Below are 18,733 nucleotides of genomic sequence, written 5' to 3'. Positions count from 1 at the left end.
CGCAAATGCGTCCTTAATGTAGATAACTAGCAAGATATGGAATAGCCTCCATCAACATCCTAGCTCTTTCCCTTCCTTAGCAGACTTCCTTTCAGGCTTTTACGAAATTTTATACAGGTCCTAAGGAGAAATTTCAAAACTAGTTTGAAAGTTCAGTTTTATTTGGATCATGAATGGTGGCCAGATGCAAAGCAATATGGCAACTTTCTTTGTCTACTAATCATTTCGGTACCATTGCATAACCAGAGCTGCTAAAAATTTCCTAATATATGTGGATCAATTGCTGCTAATGTTTTGAACGATTGCTTATTTTGTCAAGATGCAGTTTCGTATACTGCCTTCTAGTTCTAAATGCTACGCCAGACAAAGTTGAGAGGATGATTTTTTGCATTTAAATGATCACAAGAACTCTCCAGGCAACACAAAAATGTAAAAATAGTCTTTAACCCTTTCTTTTTGATTCCGTACACATGAATATCAGAAATCTAGAATAATTATATGGAGAAATTTAGTTATGCGTTACAAATTTTATTAGCTGTGAGGAGATCAAGATTCTAAGGGACGGGGTGTTGAACCATTGATCTTCGGAAGCCAATATTTGCAACATGGACGACATTTCTAGCCCCTCTGCTCCTCTTTATTAGAATTATTCCTCGACTTTCTTGATCTTCTAAACAAAAAATCAAAGGCAGTGGCATCTTCACCTGGAAATGAGCTGAGTATCTCAATTTGCAAATTTCTGAGAATCACAGCAAACTCTTGAGCATCATTCATGGCTCCTCGTGCTCGGGCCATCGCCTCCTCCATGTCCTGATTAACCAAGTAGTGCGAGCATATTTGGCCAAGTATGCGATCATGCCTTTCTTCATACCTTACGACTCTTAGCTCAGCTTCAACCAAGGCTTCACTTACCATTCTCAATTTGTCTTGTGCTAATTTCTTTTTCTGCCATTTCCTTACAATTGGAAAACAGGTGAAAAATGAAGCTGACAAGCCTAGTATTGCAAAGAAAATTCTCCCATAATGGTCCATTGGTGAGCATTCTTTTCCATATCTAAAGTACACAAAAACAAAAACAAAAACAAAACAAAAGAAGGAAAGCAAGGGAAGAAGGAACTCTTATTCTATGCTTTGATGGCGAGGTAACTACCAACTTGATAGGGGCGACTTTCTTGATTCCTATATCTGGTTTTCGTGTCTTCTCTTTATTCTTTTCAGAAAGAAAAAGTGAGGTTCTCTTGATTAGCTGAAAATCTGAAATAACCTCTTCATTAGAGTGGACAGGTAGAATTTTCCTTTGCATGCACAATCCATGGGATTAAAAGTCCACCCAATCACTTGAGTCCTAACTCCTAACATAAGGATGGGTGAGAATTTTCACTAAAGTTATAGAATGCGTACAAGAACAACAGTACGTCGATTTTGCCATTTCTTGTGCACAATAAGTTTCATATGGTCATGTCAATTGAAATTACCTAAGCTAAAAGTACACATATTTGTTCGCCCTTACTCTTATCAATTGGACTATGTATCTACACTAGGGCTACAAACGAGCCAAGCCGAATCGAGTTTTGGACTTATCGAGCCGAGCTCGACTTAATAACAGGTGGGCTTGAGTTTGAGTTCGAGCTCGAGCTCGACTCGACAAGGCTCACAAGCTGTAGCTCGATTTCTGGCTTGCGAGCAACTCGAATTGTCAGCTCGTAACGTAGCTCGAATTTCTGACTCGTGAGCAGCTTGTTAACTCGAGTTTCTGGAAATTAATCAAATAAAAATAACAAATAATTATTTTTTTCTTAATAAATAATAAAATATTATGGATATATATGTAATTTTACTATTAAAATTATTGTAGCTCGCGAGCTAACGAACTTAATATTTTGAGCTCGAACTCGAGCTCGAGTTCAATTTCGCCAGCTCAAGCTCGACTTGGATATTGATCGAACTTGAGTCAAGCTTTGACTCAAGCGGCTTGCGAGCAGCTCGATTCGTTTGCAATCCTAGTAGAATCTACACACTATTTTTGTTCAACCAGTTGACACTTGTTCCCAAATCATGTCAATCTCTGTCTCTTGCTTTCTTCTTTTTTTTCTGTCACAATAATAACATTTGTATAACCTACTTTAACTTAATTTAAGGAGAAGGGAAGCCGATGAAAAACCCCGTCAAAGTAAGCCACTTGAAAATGGTAACCACAATTAAGTGGCAAGGTAGGAGACAAGAATTGACCTTCCACCGCCACCAAGACTTAAATATCTTGGTGGTAGTACCAATAGCCCAAAAGGCTGTTGGCCTTCGTCTCTTGCTTTCATTTTGCAGCTGAAAAAGAAAATGATGAACTCAAGTAAGTAATAAATTTTTAAGAAGGGGTAATTTCAGAAGCCTTCCCTGAGATTTTTGACTATTTCACTAGCCTACCTTTAGGTTTCAAAAATCACACTAACTTCCTTTGAGATTTATTATCTTACAATATCTAGATCTAACCAGCAATTAAAAAGTGATATCAAGAGAGAGAAGATAACATGATTCCACTTTTATTCCTTATCTACTATATTAATTAGTTAATCTAATACCAAATCATTTGATCTCTAATGATAAACAGCAAATTTTAGTTGAGAGGCAATGGTGGAATCATGTTATCTTCTCTCTCATAATATTGTTTTTTAATTATTAGTTGGGTATAAATATTACAAGATAATTAATCTCGAGGGAGGCAGGTGTAATTTTTGAAATTTGAAAGAAGGTTGCTAAAATAGTCAAAAACCTTAGGGGATGTTTTTCAAATTATCCCATTAAAGAAAGCACTATCAATTTTAGGGGAAGAAACTTTTTGGTGTATTCATGACTTCCCCTAAGCCTTTTATTATTATTATTATTATTTTGAAAAAATAATTTCCTACAAGTTTATGCCTCTTGGAGCAGACGTTTTTTTTTTTTTTTGAAAATGCAATGCGTGATGTTCAGGCAGAGGTGCCCTCAGTGGGTATTGAAAATCAAATCATGCATTACAAATTTAACTTAGCTGAAAGTCTATAAGCAGCTAGGATCCAAGTAAGATTTTCTGAAGAAGGACATTGATCTTTGAAACCCCAACTTGAAATATAGGGAAGACAGCTGGCCTCTCGGCTCTTCCGCACCTAAGTTGGTCCTCAACCTTCTTTACTCTGTTTGTTTTTTTTTTCTTTTATAGATATAATGTAAGTGCGAGGATTTAAATGTGAAACTTCTCATTTGTACTCTCAAACTATCCAACCCATCTCTTCGTCATACTTTTTAGGGTAAACAACAAAAAAGCCCCATGTGGTTAAGCAATCATATATAAAAGTCCCCTGTGGTTTTATATCATACCAGTCGATACCCGTGGTTTGAATTAACCTGAAAAGTGGACGGAAATCGTCAAATTTTCGGTGTGTGTCTTAAACGAACTGCAAAGGCGCGTGCATATGCGAAAAACAGATTTCCACCACAAATTTTCACCTGATAAGCCTACTTTACCCTTCACTCTTTAATAATAAGAGACCAGCTTCCAAGTCTTCCGAGTCTTCATGTTCAGCCAAAATTGAAGATTGAAGGCAGCATTCGAAGCCTGTGCAAGTAATCAATCAAGCAGAGCTTGCAGGCTAGCAAAGGAATTGCAGGAAACAAAGCCTTAATGTAAAAATGTGAACTGTATCTGTATATATTCGGTCTGCAAATTCTGAAGGAAAAGTGCAGAAAGTACCCCAAGATGTCTTCCTCAAGCTCTCGACCAACAAGCGGGGGAAATGGAGGCAGAGGTCTTCGATACCAGTCTTGGCTATATAAACTGACCAGTCTTGGCAGAGGTCTTCCCCAAGTGGTCATTGGAGGCAGTCATATATATATGGCCACAGTTGCATGTAAACTCTAGTTCAATTCAAAGCATTGCCTTTTATAATTGCAAAATAAAAAAGATGTCAAAATTGAAAGCAAATATTCCTGGCAATATAAATCGTTCAATGCAAAGCTGATAATTCAACAAATAGCTGACGTTTATTTAATAGATTCTAACATCTTATTCAATATACAAGTTCATTTGCCCTTCTGGCCGCCACGTAAACCCGAGAAATATCCTCGAGGATTTGCCTCAAATCCGGCTCTTGAAATGTATGAGCCACCACCACCAGGCGCTTTCATATATCCACCGCCAGCACCAACACTGCCGCTGCCTTTAGATGAACCACCGCCACCGGAGCTTCCTTTCCCTCCTCCGTTGCCTCCACTGCCTTTGGCTCCTCCTCCAGAACTCCCACCTTGACCCATTTTGAAGTTGCTCTTTAGCTAACAAGTTTGAAACAATTCATATGCCAGTATAGCACTAAGCTGCTCGTGGGTGGATCATTATGCCAAGACTGGTCAGTTTATATAGGCAAAGGCTCTCGACCAACACTCCCATTTTTTCTTTGATTTTTTACTGCAAATCTTAACTTCCTTGTATTCTGCGTCGATCTTGATATTTGATTGAAATAACAATCAAAAATTTTGTTGAAAATTGGCTAGAAAAGGGGCTGCTCTATGTCTCTCTAGGGTTTTCTATTTCTTTCTCTCTCTCTTCGTTGGTTTCGATAGAATGAAAGTGCAAAATTACTTCTGCAATTTTCGCTTATATCAAAAGGGTATTTTCGTCTATTCACTCAACTCCGTCTGTTTTAACGATTTCCATCCACTTTGCAGGTTAATTCAAATCACGGGGTATCGACTGGTATGATATGAAATTACAGGGAACTTTTATGTATGATTGCTTAATCACAGGGGGCTTTTTTGTTGTTTACCCTACTTTTTAAATGTTACTATCTCTCCGTCATACTTTTTAAATGTTACTTGTTCTGTCCCATAAAGATATGCTCACTTTCTTTTTATGTATGTTCCAACTTATAGGCCTATTTCCTTTTTTAAAAAGTAGTTAGTTTCTTATTTTACTAGCATACTTATATTCAATATGCATAGTTATGAGAAATTTTTTAATCTATTGGTTGCCCTCTAATGCTTCCCAATTGAAAAGTTTGATTGTCTTGATTTACAAAGTAGCGAGAGCATATTTGGCTAAGTATTCGATCATCACGCCTTTCTTCATACTCTACTTCTCCTTGCTCAGCTTCTCCCAAGGCTTCATTCACCGTTCTTAATTTGTCTTGAGTTATTTTCTTGTTTTGCCACTTCCCTTTTTTTTTTTCCTTTTTTTCCGTAAAAGTGCAAAACATAAGAACAATGAAGCTGAGAATCCTAATTTTGCAACAACAATTTTCCCATAATGGTCCATTTATGAGCTTTATTTGCTACATCTAAAATAAATTATCAAAGAAACCGAGGAAGGACCTCTGATTCTATGCCATAACGCGAGGTAACTACTAACTTGCTATGGGCAACTTTCTTAATTTTCATATCTGGTCTTCTTGTCTTTTCCTAATTCATTTCAGAGTAAATGAGTGAGGCTTCTGGTAATTAGCTTTCATTTTGCAGCTTAGAAAACACGTAAATTTACAAGTATCAAAATAGAGAAAGCGCTACAAATCTGGTTTTCTTGGACAACATGTATTCTTTATGTTTCTAGCTGATTTCTGAACTATGCAACTAAAAACAAGAGATCACATCTTGATCTAGGTTGTCTTTAGACTATATATTATTTGGTGCAAGGAAAGATTTCACCTACATTTCTTTCCTGTTTCTCATCCAAATAAAATTTGAGAACTCGGCTACTTGGATGAAATTGGCGTCCTGTAGTCGAGAAAAATCCACTTTTCGTCCTTAAATTTTGAGTTAGGGACACATTTCGTCCCCAAACTTTTAGACGCACCACATTTAGTACATGAATGAATTATTTTAGGCCACATTTTGTCCAAAAAGGATAAAATATTCAATTTGAATGAAGAATGCTGACGTGGCCGTTGATTTTGACTGAAAAATTATTTTTACTTAACAGCCACGTGCCAAACACGTGACTTTCTCCATCCAAATTAAACAATTTACCGTTTTTGGACTAAATGTGGCAAAAAATAATTAATTCATATGCTAAATGTAGTGCGTCTAAAAGTTTGGGGACAAAAAGTGGATTTTTCCCCTTGTCAGTCCCACAGCACTTTGCTGTATAGAATGTAAAAAGAAAATAGAATTCTTACAAGAATTCATGATTTCTGATGTTGGACGCCAAATCTCAAGTCACCTTAATTAACCTACCCCCCAGTTGGTTACTCTCAGAATGGATGGTGGCAACAACTTCCCTTTCCCGATCAAAACTCAAGAATTCAAGAGGTTGAGCAAGTCTTGGTTTCCAAGAGAAAAGAACCATACACTTCATGGTCAAAATAAATTTGATCGTGAGTAAAGACATGTCTAAATCTGACGTGCTTGGACCCCAAAAGGAAAAGGAAGACTTGAGTTAATAGTAATAGCTAACCTCAATCGTCATCTCCTTTTTAGAATCTTAGCAACCAACCTTCCTCGAACTGTTTTCATATCGGGTTTGACCATCTTCCTTTCCTTTGGCCTTTTCCATGATCCCTCTCTCTTTCTCTTTAACCGTTGACGGCGGATCTCAGGATCAGCCCAACCTTTGCCCCATTCTGCAAAACTAGAATACGGTTTGCGGTTTCTCATAGACAGCATCATATCAGCTTCTGGATAAACATAAAATGGTCTGTTCTCAGATCTCAACAGTTGTAATCCTGATTCTGTTGGTTCTGGAAACTTTATCTGAACATGAGCCTGCAAGACAAGAATGTCAGCTCAAAAACATGGTATTAAAACAGTGGTATGGGGATTATGATGACGAAGCAACAAAATATACTGCTGTGAAAATCTCGATATTAGTCAAAATGCTTTAAGGGACTATTTAGCACAAGACTCTAGCCTGTTTAACAAAATCAGAAGTGAGTACTTGTCACAAAATCAAAATTATTCATGAAAAGGCAATAAATCTTTGAAGTGTTTACTCAATCAGTTGAAACTTCTAATGATTCAACCACTTGACAGCAGAACTAAAGCCAGACTCAAATCTTAAATTCTCCCTTTACTTGGAGAAATCATACCTATTCCAAAATGTGGAACCTGTAAATTCTTACTCAGTAAAAGCAATAATAACAAGTTGAGAGTTCCAACACACCAAAATCATCTTTTGACTTCATATTTCAAAAACAAAATTGCCTCGACAATTATCTTAATTTTACTGGTGAAATCATTGAACTTAACTTTGGAAGACATAAGAGAGTACCATTACAATAAAATTTAATACAAGATCATACCTTATCATCTCCATCCTTAATAAATCCTTTATCTTCTAAAACACGGGCAAGACCTTGCCACCACAAAAGATCACTTGAAATGAACTCGTGATGCTGAAAAATATTGAAGGAATAATCGGCTTGATGTAAGAAGGAGAAGTCCATCTCTTTTCGAATATAATTCAGAAATTGCAGATATCATGGCATATTGAGCCTATCTAATTCTAATTCCCCTGATACCATATTTGTCAAAAGCCTGGATAGCCCAAAAGAGTGACTGAAGAACATTAAAGGATTGCGCTTATCAAGTTACAGTTAGATTGCTATGGTCAATGCATATATCCATAATTTTGCAAAGCAGCACAAGCAAAAGAAAAAAGAAAGCAGGTACCCTATAACACAAAGATGACGTTGTAATGTATCCTTAATCTACAAGAGAATATCAGACAATTTTCCATTCCAAAGGACAGAATGCTGATGTATCATGACCTCTGGTCATTTGGACATCAGGGACAAGCATGAAATTCTGTACTAAAGAACCAACAAATACAAGGTCAGTAAGTTGCACTTCCTTTCATATGAATAGTACAACAGGAGAAGTTATCTCCACATTTGAAGCACAGAGGTGTTCCAAGAATTTACTTTTCCACTTAGCAAGGAAAAATAACAATGTTCACTAACATCTCTCTGGTTAGTATGAGAGACGAAAAATAACAATGTTCACTAACATCTCTCTGGTTAGTATGAGAGACAATTGTTGATCAATTGAAATACTCCAACTATGAGCTTGTACTGAACTAAAGGTGCATACTCTTTGTTTACGTGTATGATCACACATAGGATTTCACATTATAATATCCTTTTTAACAATGCTTAAAATCAAGTATCATCACTTTAACTACTTCAATCAAAAAGAAAGAAGAAACAACCATTAATGGTTCATTTTGCTCTTCCTCTGTTCGATCTTGAACTTTTCCTCAGCCACCTTGTAGTAAAACTATAACATTCTCAACCCTAACAACTTAGTCTCATGCTGTCTGTTGAGGGAAAAAAAATGAAGGGAGATAGAGAGAGAGTCAAGCAAAGTCATCCACCCAGATTCTTCTAAAGATGCAAGAGTGCATACTTGAGTCTTCATTTCTTTGAAATTAATTATTACACATACTCCAAAATGACATGACATTGTACAACTTAATCCTTCTTGCAATTATATGAGAGTAACCTAAAAGATAAGGTGCTGCTAAAAGGCCAAAAGTTGACAATCAATAACCATTCCCGGCCCTCCAGCTTAAGTGACTAAAAGACCGCTCAGCTATCCAAACCTCCTAATAATTTTGTGCAGCATAAAATATCTTCCAAATATAAAATTAAAGACAAATATAATTTTGATTCTAATACTCAATAATAGTATGTAAGGCTCTTGTAGAAGGTAAATAACTGAGGGATGACACAGAAACAAACGTACACCAACAAACATACAGGTAAAACTGGAAGAAGTGTGCTGCGAACCTATGTAAACCAGTATTTTCTGGGGGTATTAGTAGGGTTAAATAATGCTTTAAGTTGACTAGGGAGTGTCCATCAATCTATTAAACATGGCTCAACCACACAATGGAACCAACCAGTCATGTGATTATTAGCTGCAAGATTGTTGGTTTAAGTAGGGTGTTTTCAGTAATTGGCTTTGACTTTTCACAATTACCAATATAATTATCCAACTATCTATACAGCAGCCATGGTTACTTATACCAAGGTGTTAATTGCCTCCCAATGCTACAAAAATGTCAATCATATGCAACAAACTCAAATTTTATTCAAGTGTTGCCCACAATCCAGATCCATCTGCAATTCAACCAATCAATCATCACAGGACCATAGCAAGAAGAGGCTTGATAGACCAGAAACATTGAGTCAACAACATTTTCATCACTTCTCTCGTCAATTTCCCTCCCTAACAGCTTAACTATTGAATCAGTATACAACCATTAGAGTTCATCAGAAAATTTGAGAAGCTATGTGACACAAGTGTCCAAACATCCTATCGTGCATTATGCATGGAAAAAGATGAGAATGCCAGTATTAAGATTGTGCATTTACGACTCAGGATGTTCATTCTCCCAGATAAAGAAATACTTGGGTGATTGCATTTGTGGTTTCATTCTGACAGCATTCAATTAGATTTCCTCAAAGAAATCAAGAGTACCTGTTCTCTTATTGTGCTAATGAGCCTCTTCAAGTTTGATTTCTCCACAAATCTCCTACAACTAACACCAGGTTCTATAGCGTCATTGTATGAGACATCTTGAAACCTGTTTTGTCCCTAAAACACAGCAATAAGATCATAAAAAACTTGAACAAAACAAAAGAAAAAATAGAAAGCATCAAATTACAACAAGTATAATTTCAGTATTGAGATCTCCAAATACTTGGTGGAATACCAAAAAGAACCGGGAAGAGTTGAAGACATCATAATGACAAAGACACTCACATTGTGAGATATGATAGCCTGCATTAAAATTGTGACCTCCTTCTTCAAATTATGTGCTTCCGGAGGCCCCTTAGTACAGATATCACACCTGCATATGACAACAGTGCTTAATAGGTAGCACAAACCAAGCAAGGAGCTGTAGTTGCAATAACCAGAGAGCTAGAATGCAGAACATTAATTTGACGCTGACATTTGTAAATGAGCTCCAAGCTATCCAAATAAGACATCCATTGACTCCAAAATGTATGCCACATGAAAATCTCTATATTAGAATTAATACAATGGAGTAACAAGCATCAATAGAGTGGGTTAGAAAGGAGTTTATGTGATGGATTCTAAGTGTCATAACAAATTCAGAGTATCAATAAGCCTGTAATGCATGCAGGACCTGAGGACCGGGCATCTGTAGCCCATCCCCTTCATGGAAAGAAGCAATGTTTTTGATTAATGAGGTCCTATTGGAGCAACTTCACCATTTCACCAAGAGCCAACTAATAATTCCTTTTTTTTTTCCTTTGCCTTATTCCAAAGAAGGTTCATTCACCCATGCAGAAGCCTTAATAGAGGTTAAAGCTTTATAACATGACAAGAAAGAACATGGCATACAAGAAACACTTCTTCTGGACAAACTCCTGGCCAAAATATTCCACAAGCATTTTGGCTCTACAAGAAGATGTATGCATTCCGTATCTGCAGGTGAACAAACAGTATAAATACCACGTTAAAGCATTTGAGCAAAAGACTATAGTAAAAGAACTAATTCATATTAACCTGAAGCAGTCAGACAACATCTTATATGCTTGTTTTGTCTGTTCTTCACTCCTCTGACTTGGCAGAAGTGTAGGTATTCTTGTCAGATTAGCATATAGAACTGCTTGACAAGCAACCAAAAAGATTTCAACAGATATGCCAAGCACCATCTTTTAAATGTCAATTTATTTATCTCTGAAACAGAAACAGAAGTCTTTTCCAGAAAGCATAGACCAAAGAAAGCATTATAATAAACCTTATAGGATAACAGGATTAACTTGTATAATGCATAAAACATTAATACCAGTTAAGTAATTCCAATAGTTAATTTGAAAGATCTCAATATTGAAATTGCAACATGTTCAAAACAAATCAACTAACCACAATCTGCCAATTTTCCATCCCGCCCCGCTCGACCTGCTTCCTGATAGTATGCTTCTAAGCTCTGCAAATAAGACATTAGGAAAAAGGGAAGTGACAAGAAACAAAAACCGAGATACTAGAAAATAATACCCATGTTCAGGTAGAGGTAAAATGATGGGATAATAATACACAAGGTAAAAGAAATCAAAACTCTAAACCAACAACTCAAACTAATCGAAATCAAAAGTTTAGTGCAAACCTGTGGCCATCCATAATGAATAATTCTTCGAACATTCAACTTGTTAATACCCATCCCAAAAGCAATTGTTGCAACCACCACCTGCCACCGGAGGAAAAGATTATTCCCTCCTAAATTCATAATAATATACAACTATATGTTTCTCAAATAAAAAGTCTCAGAAAATGAACTGAGAAAACTGTCTTGCCAAAAATCCCAAGCATTATATTGGTAACTCTCCCCAAGATTCAAGCTAAGAGCTTAAGTTGCATAAGTTACAGCATGTTGGCACCCATCCACCTGATGCCAAATGGCAAATATGCCAGCACGTGACATGCAACAGTTAGATTCATGGTCCGCTATATAATAGGATTTCGAAGGCTGTATACCTTCAAACTAATCATCACACGTCCCATGCCTTAGGCAGAGATATTTGAGGTTTACGACCTAGTCAAGATGCCCTCACTTGGGGTCAAAGCAAAATTTAAGTTGTATGACAGGGTTGCCCTTGACCAGGGGCAAGAGGCCATCAAGAGGAGCTGAAAGCAATCTTCAAAGTGATGCACTCAGAATTGTCACACTTGCCAACTGGCACACCAGGCAACGTCAGCCTGGGGTATGGCTACAAGCTGGTCCAGTTAAACAAGCTGTAGGTTTTCAAGCTCAAGTTGAGCTCGAGCTCAAATTCAAGATTTGAGCTAGGATTCAAGCAGAAATTAACTTTTATCAAATTGATTATGCTATAATTATTATCTTCCCTTTGACCCATTACTTTGATGATAAAATTTGAAGTTCCATCACAATACGTAAAAGTATACTGCAGTTTGAGTTGAATAGAGCTTATACAAGCTGTACTGGTTTGAGCAGAGTCACTGAAGCTTGAGCTCAAGATTGGTTTATATAACATATAAACAAGCTTAGCCAAGGTTATCTTCAGGAACATTTTGGTAAAAACCTTGGCTTATTTACAGCACTATTTACAAGTTCAACTCTTATTAGGTATGCTCCCACAAAATTAAGCCAATGACTTCACATATTATGCTCAGTAATGCATCAGGAATGACATAGAACCATTCAAACAGGTTTAAAATGGAAACAGAGAGAATGCAAAAGCATCAAAGAAGGTATATAAAGGGGATTGACCTTTAAGCAGAGGGTTCAGTGCAAGCACATACTCCTTTACTAAGTCTACTACCAAGAGAATAAATAACCAAATCTGCAAAAATTTTGTACACAAAAATTCAAGCATCTTGGTCCTCAAGAATTTATCAAATGACCTTCAATGATATTATTACCACCCAATGAATATTGTTAAACTTAGTTTATCAAAGAAATCCGAGTCTTGCTTATTAGATCAGAGAAGGACATTTCCTCAAGAATATTCTCAGTAAGTTTATTACATGGACTCTTCAGGCTATCCCAGAGAAACTATATTCACAGAATGAAACAGCGGTCCTGGTAAAACAACATTAAATTTAGGATGGAGCTCTAGGACCTTTTTGATTCATGGAGAAAACTACTTCACAGTATTTGTGGAAGGCGCCTGAATATAATGAGCACTACCAAGGGATTTACATATTGAGTGCTACAACTTAGGTTTTCTTTCATAGCCCAAAAAAATGACCACAAATTCAACCATTACACCAAGTTTTCTCCAGTATGTGATAAACAATCAATGAAGGCATCTTCTGCACCATAAAGCAGAATACACACATAGTATTGGGAAACTTCAAAACTACACACAGTTATACATAAATTATAGACACCTGAGGTCTTGTGACAAAGATAAATGTAAAGTCGTAAAGACATATATATTTCCAAATTATAACCTCATAACTTCATAACTTTGAAAATTGTAATTACTTCCTTCCCCAGCATAATCATCTACGTACCTGTGCCCCCCTCCTCAAGTTGAAAAGGACACAAAGAACCAATAAGCCTGAGATGCATTTTAATGTATACATAAAGCATAAACCAACTCCATCATGGCATAAAAAGACAAATTAATAACTAACACATTACATTTTTTTTAGATCAAATAAGATGATAACTGCCAGAGAAAATGTAAGAAGGATAAACTTTAGAAACATTCATGTAAACAAGTGAGGAAGAAGGTAATGGTAGAGTCTGGCTGTAAATTTTTGAAGAAAAGTTACTTGATACTCAAACATATTGTTCTGATGTCTCCTCTACCTGTAAGATGTTGTCGTGAAATTCCTTATGCACTTGCCTTAGATGTGCTTTGGGCAACTGAACAAGTCAGAGGAAAAAAAAGAGGAAGTTAGCTGGAAAGAGGGACCGCGACCAATTCAGAAGCAATTTGACAAAGCTTGGTTGCATTGAGATTTAAAAACTTGTATCCCTATACTTCAATTGCTATGAAAGGCCTTCATTCAGTATACAGAGTTGGTCCATCTGGATCCTAAGAGACCACCCATGAATTTGCTTTCTATAAATGAGATGCAACCACACAGTATCTGAAGCTCCTAATTAACAAACTATTTTATTCTTACAATGTAAATATTACATCAAAATTGAGTGGATATGAATGCAGCAACAGAAAACTCAATAAACTAGAGGAAATAGGTTTAATCAACGAATGTTGAGAAAATTCAGCTAAGTGAGGAAAGGTAAAGGCTTCCGAGATGATTATAACAACAGATGAATGCATACCTTTGCATTATATGCGGCAGATTTGACACCAAATCTGGATAGAAACTTGGCTACACTTAAAGTTTCTTTTCTGGTAGGGACATATATGATAGTTGGTCCTTCCTCTAGTGGTCCTAGTTGAAGTTTCAGTCTCTCTTCCGATCTGCTCTGTAGATCATATGCATCAGTTGAATCTGATTCATTTAAAATCTTGGCAGTTGATTGTCCAGAGAATTCACCACAAGAAACTGAAAGGACCATCAACAAAATTAAACAACCATAAGAAAAATTATAAAAATGCCCAAGCCTATGTGATATGTTGGCTTGTTTACTGGAATGACTTAACCTCAGGACTACATTTCAAGTTCTTCCACCAAAAAGCATGGGCTATTTTCAGGTGTTGATTTGAGTAGGAAGCATGAATTGCTTTTCCATCCTTCTTGATTATTCACTAGTTATCTCTGTTGTGGAAAGATGTTCTCAAAATTTTATATTGCCTCTGTACAGTTGATTTGATGTAGAGAAGTTTATCAACCATTCAAAGTGCGAGTACTTAACTCCAAAGGTTTATAAAGTTGTGAATAGCCATTTGAGGTCATATAAGATATTTATCCACATAAAATCTTGATGCTATCTTTGCCTATCTCTTTATCTTAATTAACATACTAATTTATCTATAAGTGAGATTTAAGGTAAAACTTAACTTTTCTTGTCAGTGTCTTTCTTACAATACAAGCCCTTCAAAACTTAGGTATGTCTTTCACATAATTAGTTAACTGCATCAAACTTTGATGCTTCTTTCATCTTTCTCTTTATTTTCTCCTAGTGTGTTCAATCAGCTTTATCTTAGATGTTAAAGCTAGTAAGTAAAGCAATTCCATGCACAATAAAAGATAAACAACAAAATATAGCAGCATGTACCATCTAAATCATCTGTATCCTGAAAAACATCACACTCATCTTCTAGGTATTCAACAGACAATTTCTTGTCCTTTGAACTTGCAGATCTACACTCATTTGACATGCCCACTTCACTATCACTTTCAGAAAAGGCATCATCATCATCTATTGTGTCTGGTTCAAACATGTCGCAAGTTGCTGTTCTGCTCGTGTTGTCAGGTGCATGCTCCAGATTTTTCGACATTAATTGATGTGCTTTGCCAAATTTCTTCTTTCTTGTGTAGATCTCTATCAACTCATGAAAATCTTTCTCATAGGAAGATAAAGATGATGTTCTACTGTGCTTCACCTGAAAATACTCAAAAAAAAAAAAAAAAAAAAAAAGAAGAAGCATTTATTACCATAGGATGAAATATGCCCGCAAGCTAGCTGTGTACCAAAATTCCATAAGAAATGCTAATTTTACAGAAGTGATTCAGAAAATTCTTAATACAAAATTAAGTTGCAGACACTTCTTCCCTGTCTGCTAAACTGTTTTTTGAAATAATGTCTATCAAAAATTTAAACCACAAAATTGTGCATTCTCCGTCAGGTTCTGAAGATCATTTTCCAAGTTCTTGCTGCAGATTAGTTGAAATTGACAAAATCTGAATATTGCACTCCAATTCATTCTAAAAGCAGTATTGTTTGGGATTTACTCCAAAAGTCACCAAACTAGTCAAATGCATCCATAATACTAAAGAAGAAATTTTTTATCCAAAACAGCATAAAGGAACTTGGGGATAACTGAAAAACAAAGGTTCGGCCTGAAAAATGAAGTGACTATGATCTTTGAATCCATTGACATGCAAAGTGACTTGAGAATGTCATCTCGAACACGAATAGTTGCAGTAGCAGTCAACGCCATAAGCGGTATGTCAAACTTTAGGAATTTGAGATTCTCAGTACTGAAGCTCTCTCTAAGTATGGACAATCGCCTGAAATGGATAAAGATGATACACATGAGACACCATGATTTCCTGATATTTACCATGCAAATGAGGTGGAAAATTAATTAGGTAGGTAAATACATACCAAGCTTTACTTGGAAGTAATATTTCAACATTCACAGGATACATTAGTCTTTTCAGTATTAGTTCATCAGGATTTTTCATTAAAAAACACAAAAGAAAGAAAAATAAATAAGTTCTAACCTAACTCAATCTTGTATAGATAGAAAGCACATAAGCATGCTTTTTCTCATACCAGCACTCGTCCAGACCAACCGACATCATTCAGAGTCCATGCAACAGTCAAGAACTAAATAATTTGCAGTTTGTTTCAGATTGTGATTCAGTTGTTAATCATGGCCAACTCCAATTTTCAATGAAACAGGTTGGTAAAATTATGAAGCTGTAAACTTATTGTAGCATTTCAAGTAAACAAAAACAGTCACTCTCCATAACCAATCTACTGTCATTAAGATGTAAAAAGCACCTGCATCGGACACTTGACATAGTGAAAAAGGGTATGCAACAAAATGGCCCATTAATGCACTAAAGTATTTTATCCTTTTTCTTGCACTTTAAAACTTGTTGGTCATACCAGATCACAAGTATTATGTTATTCCATACATATAATGGCTCAAAACCTTTCCTAGACCAGATTTTGCTTGAGGACAGTATAACATAATCTTGAGATGTTTACTCCATCTTACTGTTAGAAGAAGAATATATTCTGCAGCCCATTTATCAATTTACTTTAAAAAAGGAAAAAAAAAAAAGAATATTTCAAAGACTTGTAATGCACACCTATCATTAATAACATTGATCACAATATCTCCAAAAACATCCCACAATATAGCTTTGCTACCTCTAAGCATCACACAGTTCTCGTTGACAATGGTTCAGGCCACATAAACCCTTCAATGGTGAATTTACTAGAGTCAAGAGATTCATCACCTTACCTGGCATCCTTAAATCGTAGGACATTCTCTTGATTATATTACTTTTTCATAGACATATGAAGATCAAAACTTTCCATCCTGTACCATTATCCCAAAAAAAAGGGACCTTCATCAGGTTGAAAATGTTCAGAACATAAACCAGCAAAGGGGATGTAGAGGACCTTGAGTAGGACCAAATTGCATGACTTGTACTTCCCCAACTGCTTTCATCAAGTATCCTTATCCCATACACTTTGAACCTCCTTATATAAATGGTGCAGTCGTAGAGTAAATTGGGATCATTAATTTTTAACTGGTTTTTTTTTTTTGCAATTATCAGAAAGCAACCAAATTATTTAAGTTGTCCATGTTTAAGCAACAATGTAAAATTGTATAAAGAATATAAACCTGTAGTCAGGTCGAAAATCATGTCCCCATTTAGAAACACAATGCCCTTCATCAATTGCAAACAGTGCAATTCCACGGCTTTCTGCAAGCCTCTGAAGTGATCCTATTAGTCTGCGATAAATTTCAGAAAACTTAATCAGTCAAAGAATTGCTATACACCATCACCAAAACAAACTTGTCAAATGAAACACCACAACATTTTACCTCAGTACTGTCTCTGGGCAGACATAGATAATTCCATATATGCCATTCATTGCTTTCTCTTCAACACTCTTATCAATTTGACCAGATCCAAGGAAGCAAGCCGACACACCATGTTTTGCAAGCATCAAGCATTGATCATGCATCAAGCTTATTAGTGGTGAAATAACAACCACCACCTTCCCTGTTAATAACGCCGGGATCTGAAAACACAAAGACTTCCCTGCATTAACATAGCCATCTTAGATCCCAAGAAATTCACTTTCTTCAAGATGATAGCGTGCAGGGAACAGACATAATAAAATTAGCAACCTGATCCTGTTGCTGCAAGAACAAGCGAGTCTTTATGAGCTATCCAAGCTGCCAGAGCTTCCTTCTGAAAAGGCTTCAAAAATGAATGACCAAAATGCTTGTTTAGTATATTTTTAACTTCCATTTCCCAATCTGACCGACCAATGTCATCTTCATCTTTGTAACATGGTATTATTGCATTCGAAGTCTCTGGAAGAGATTCTTTTGATCCTAATGCAGTCCCAAGCAATCTCACTGAGCTAGGCATGACTAAGTGAGGTTCATTGGTGAACTTGCTACTTTTATTAGGTTTACGTCCACATTGTAAGTGCTCAATGATGCTTAACTGCCGCATTTTACCAGCAGATTTCTTGCTGCTTGTGCTGCCACCCAGAGAACTTGTAGAACTACCCAATACATTTCTACTCTTTCTACAACAACCATTTAAGATAAACTCAACTGCGTCATCCAAAGATGGACCTACGGCCTTAATGGCTTCTTTTACATCGTCAAACTCAAAACCCATGCCAATCAATTCAGCAACGACCTGGTCTGAAGTCATTTTCCCCCTTTCCATTCTCTCACAAGTTTTACAATTTCACAGATACGAAATCACGAAATTAGGGCAAATAAACACAAATCCAGAATCTGACCACCATTGTGAATTCTTGGGAAAATTGAAAATCCTTAATCCTACGAGAATAGCAGCAAGCCAGGGGGTAGAATTGTTACCTATCCGAAGGAAGGAATGGATTGGAATTTGCGAGAATGAAACCCTAGAAATTGGGAAATTGGAAGCTTAAATCCTTCGATGTTCAAACGAGAAACTCTCCCAAAGCTAAAAGCCTAAAACAATACAAATTGGATCGGTTCTAAACTATGTCGTTTCTTTCAAGTCCTTTCTAGTGTTAAAGAAAATGTAAAACTAGATGCAGATTTGAAAAAAAGGCGCCAAAGATTTAGGTAAATTACACAAAAGACCCCTGAGTAATGCAAACTCTAGTATTAGTACCTTATGTATGTAGTAATAAACATTTTATCCCAGTTTTTGGAGTGAAGCTTTCCCTTAAGATTTTAAAAAGAAAAGAAGGATACTCGGTAAAATGAGATGTTAGTTTTCTCGTTAACTTCGATCGTCAAATTGGAAAAAAAAAGGGAAATAATTGATAGCTAATCGAAGTGAGAATATGGTTATACAAGACTTCTCAATAAGAGAAAAAAGATCAGTAAAGAGATAGAAAATGAATATAATAATAATAAAAAAGAAAAGTACAAAAATGGGC

The 18,733-nt window shown here is 36.2% G+C and overlaps 1 protein-coding gene across 5 annotated transcripts; it reads right to left on the bottom strand.

The window, feature by feature from the left end:
- Window positions 1-428: 428 nt before the first annotated feature.
- LOC113727649 (ATP-dependent DNA helicase Q-like SIM) lies at window positions 429-18,513 on the bottom strand. Of its 5 annotated transcripts, none has more exons than XM_072076303.1 (16): window positions 17,472-18,512; window positions 17,163-17,382; window positions 16,959-17,069; window positions 15,414-15,603; window positions 14,648-14,975; window positions 13,748-13,974; window positions 13,268-13,324; window positions 11,096-11,176; window positions 10,855-10,918; window positions 10,495-10,597; window positions 10,330-10,413; window positions 9,724-9,811; window positions 9,439-9,555; window positions 7,257-7,349; window positions 6,413-6,720; window positions 429-2,319 (listed from the first exon to the last, which is right to left on the bottom strand). In XM_072076303.1, exons 1-15 carry the CDS (start codon window positions 18,025-18,027, stop codon window positions 6,421-6,423), a joined length of 2,619 nt encoding a protein of 872 aa, XP_071932404.1. In that variant the 5' UTR covers window positions 18,028-18,512; the 3' UTR covers window positions 429-2,319; window positions 6,413-6,420. The 5 variants fall into 5 exon arrangements, with proteins under 5 accessions (XP_071932404.1, XP_071932402.1, XP_071932403.1 ...); XM_072076301.1 differs by lacking the exon at window positions 429-2,319 and adding an exon at window positions 3,990-6,307 and having other exon boundaries at window positions 17,472-18,513; XM_072076302.1 differs by lacking the exon at window positions 429-2,319 and adding an exon at window positions 3,990-4,271.
- Window positions 18,514-18,733: the final 220 nt, after the last annotated feature.

This window comes from Coffea arabica, chromosome 2c, assembly GCF_036785885.1.
Source record: "Coffea arabica cultivar ET-39 chromosome 2c, Coffea Arabica ET-39 HiFi, whole genome shotgun sequence".
In the NCBI taxonomy this organism is placed as follows: domain Eukaryota; kingdom Viridiplantae; phylum Streptophyta; class Magnoliopsida; order Gentianales; family Rubiaceae; genus Coffea; species Coffea arabica.
Note: the sequence above shows the minus strand (reverse complement) of the source record. Positions and strands in the feature narration are given on the sequence as shown.

Excerpts from the sequence above, each read along its gene's own strand:
- LOC113727649 (XM_072076301.1), bottom strand. The coding sequence starts at position 18,027 with ATGGAAAGGGGGAAAATGACTTCAGACCAGGTCGTTGCTGAATTGATT. Across the intron at positions 10,598-10,854 it reads TGGAAAATTGGCAGATTGTG|CAGTTCTATATGCTAATCTG; the intron begins GTTAGTTGATTT and ends TTGCTTGTCAAG. Across the intron at positions 10,414-10,494 it reads ATGTTGTCTGACTGCTTCAG|ATACGGAATGCATACATCTT; the intron begins GTTAATATGAAT and ends GTTCACCTGCAG.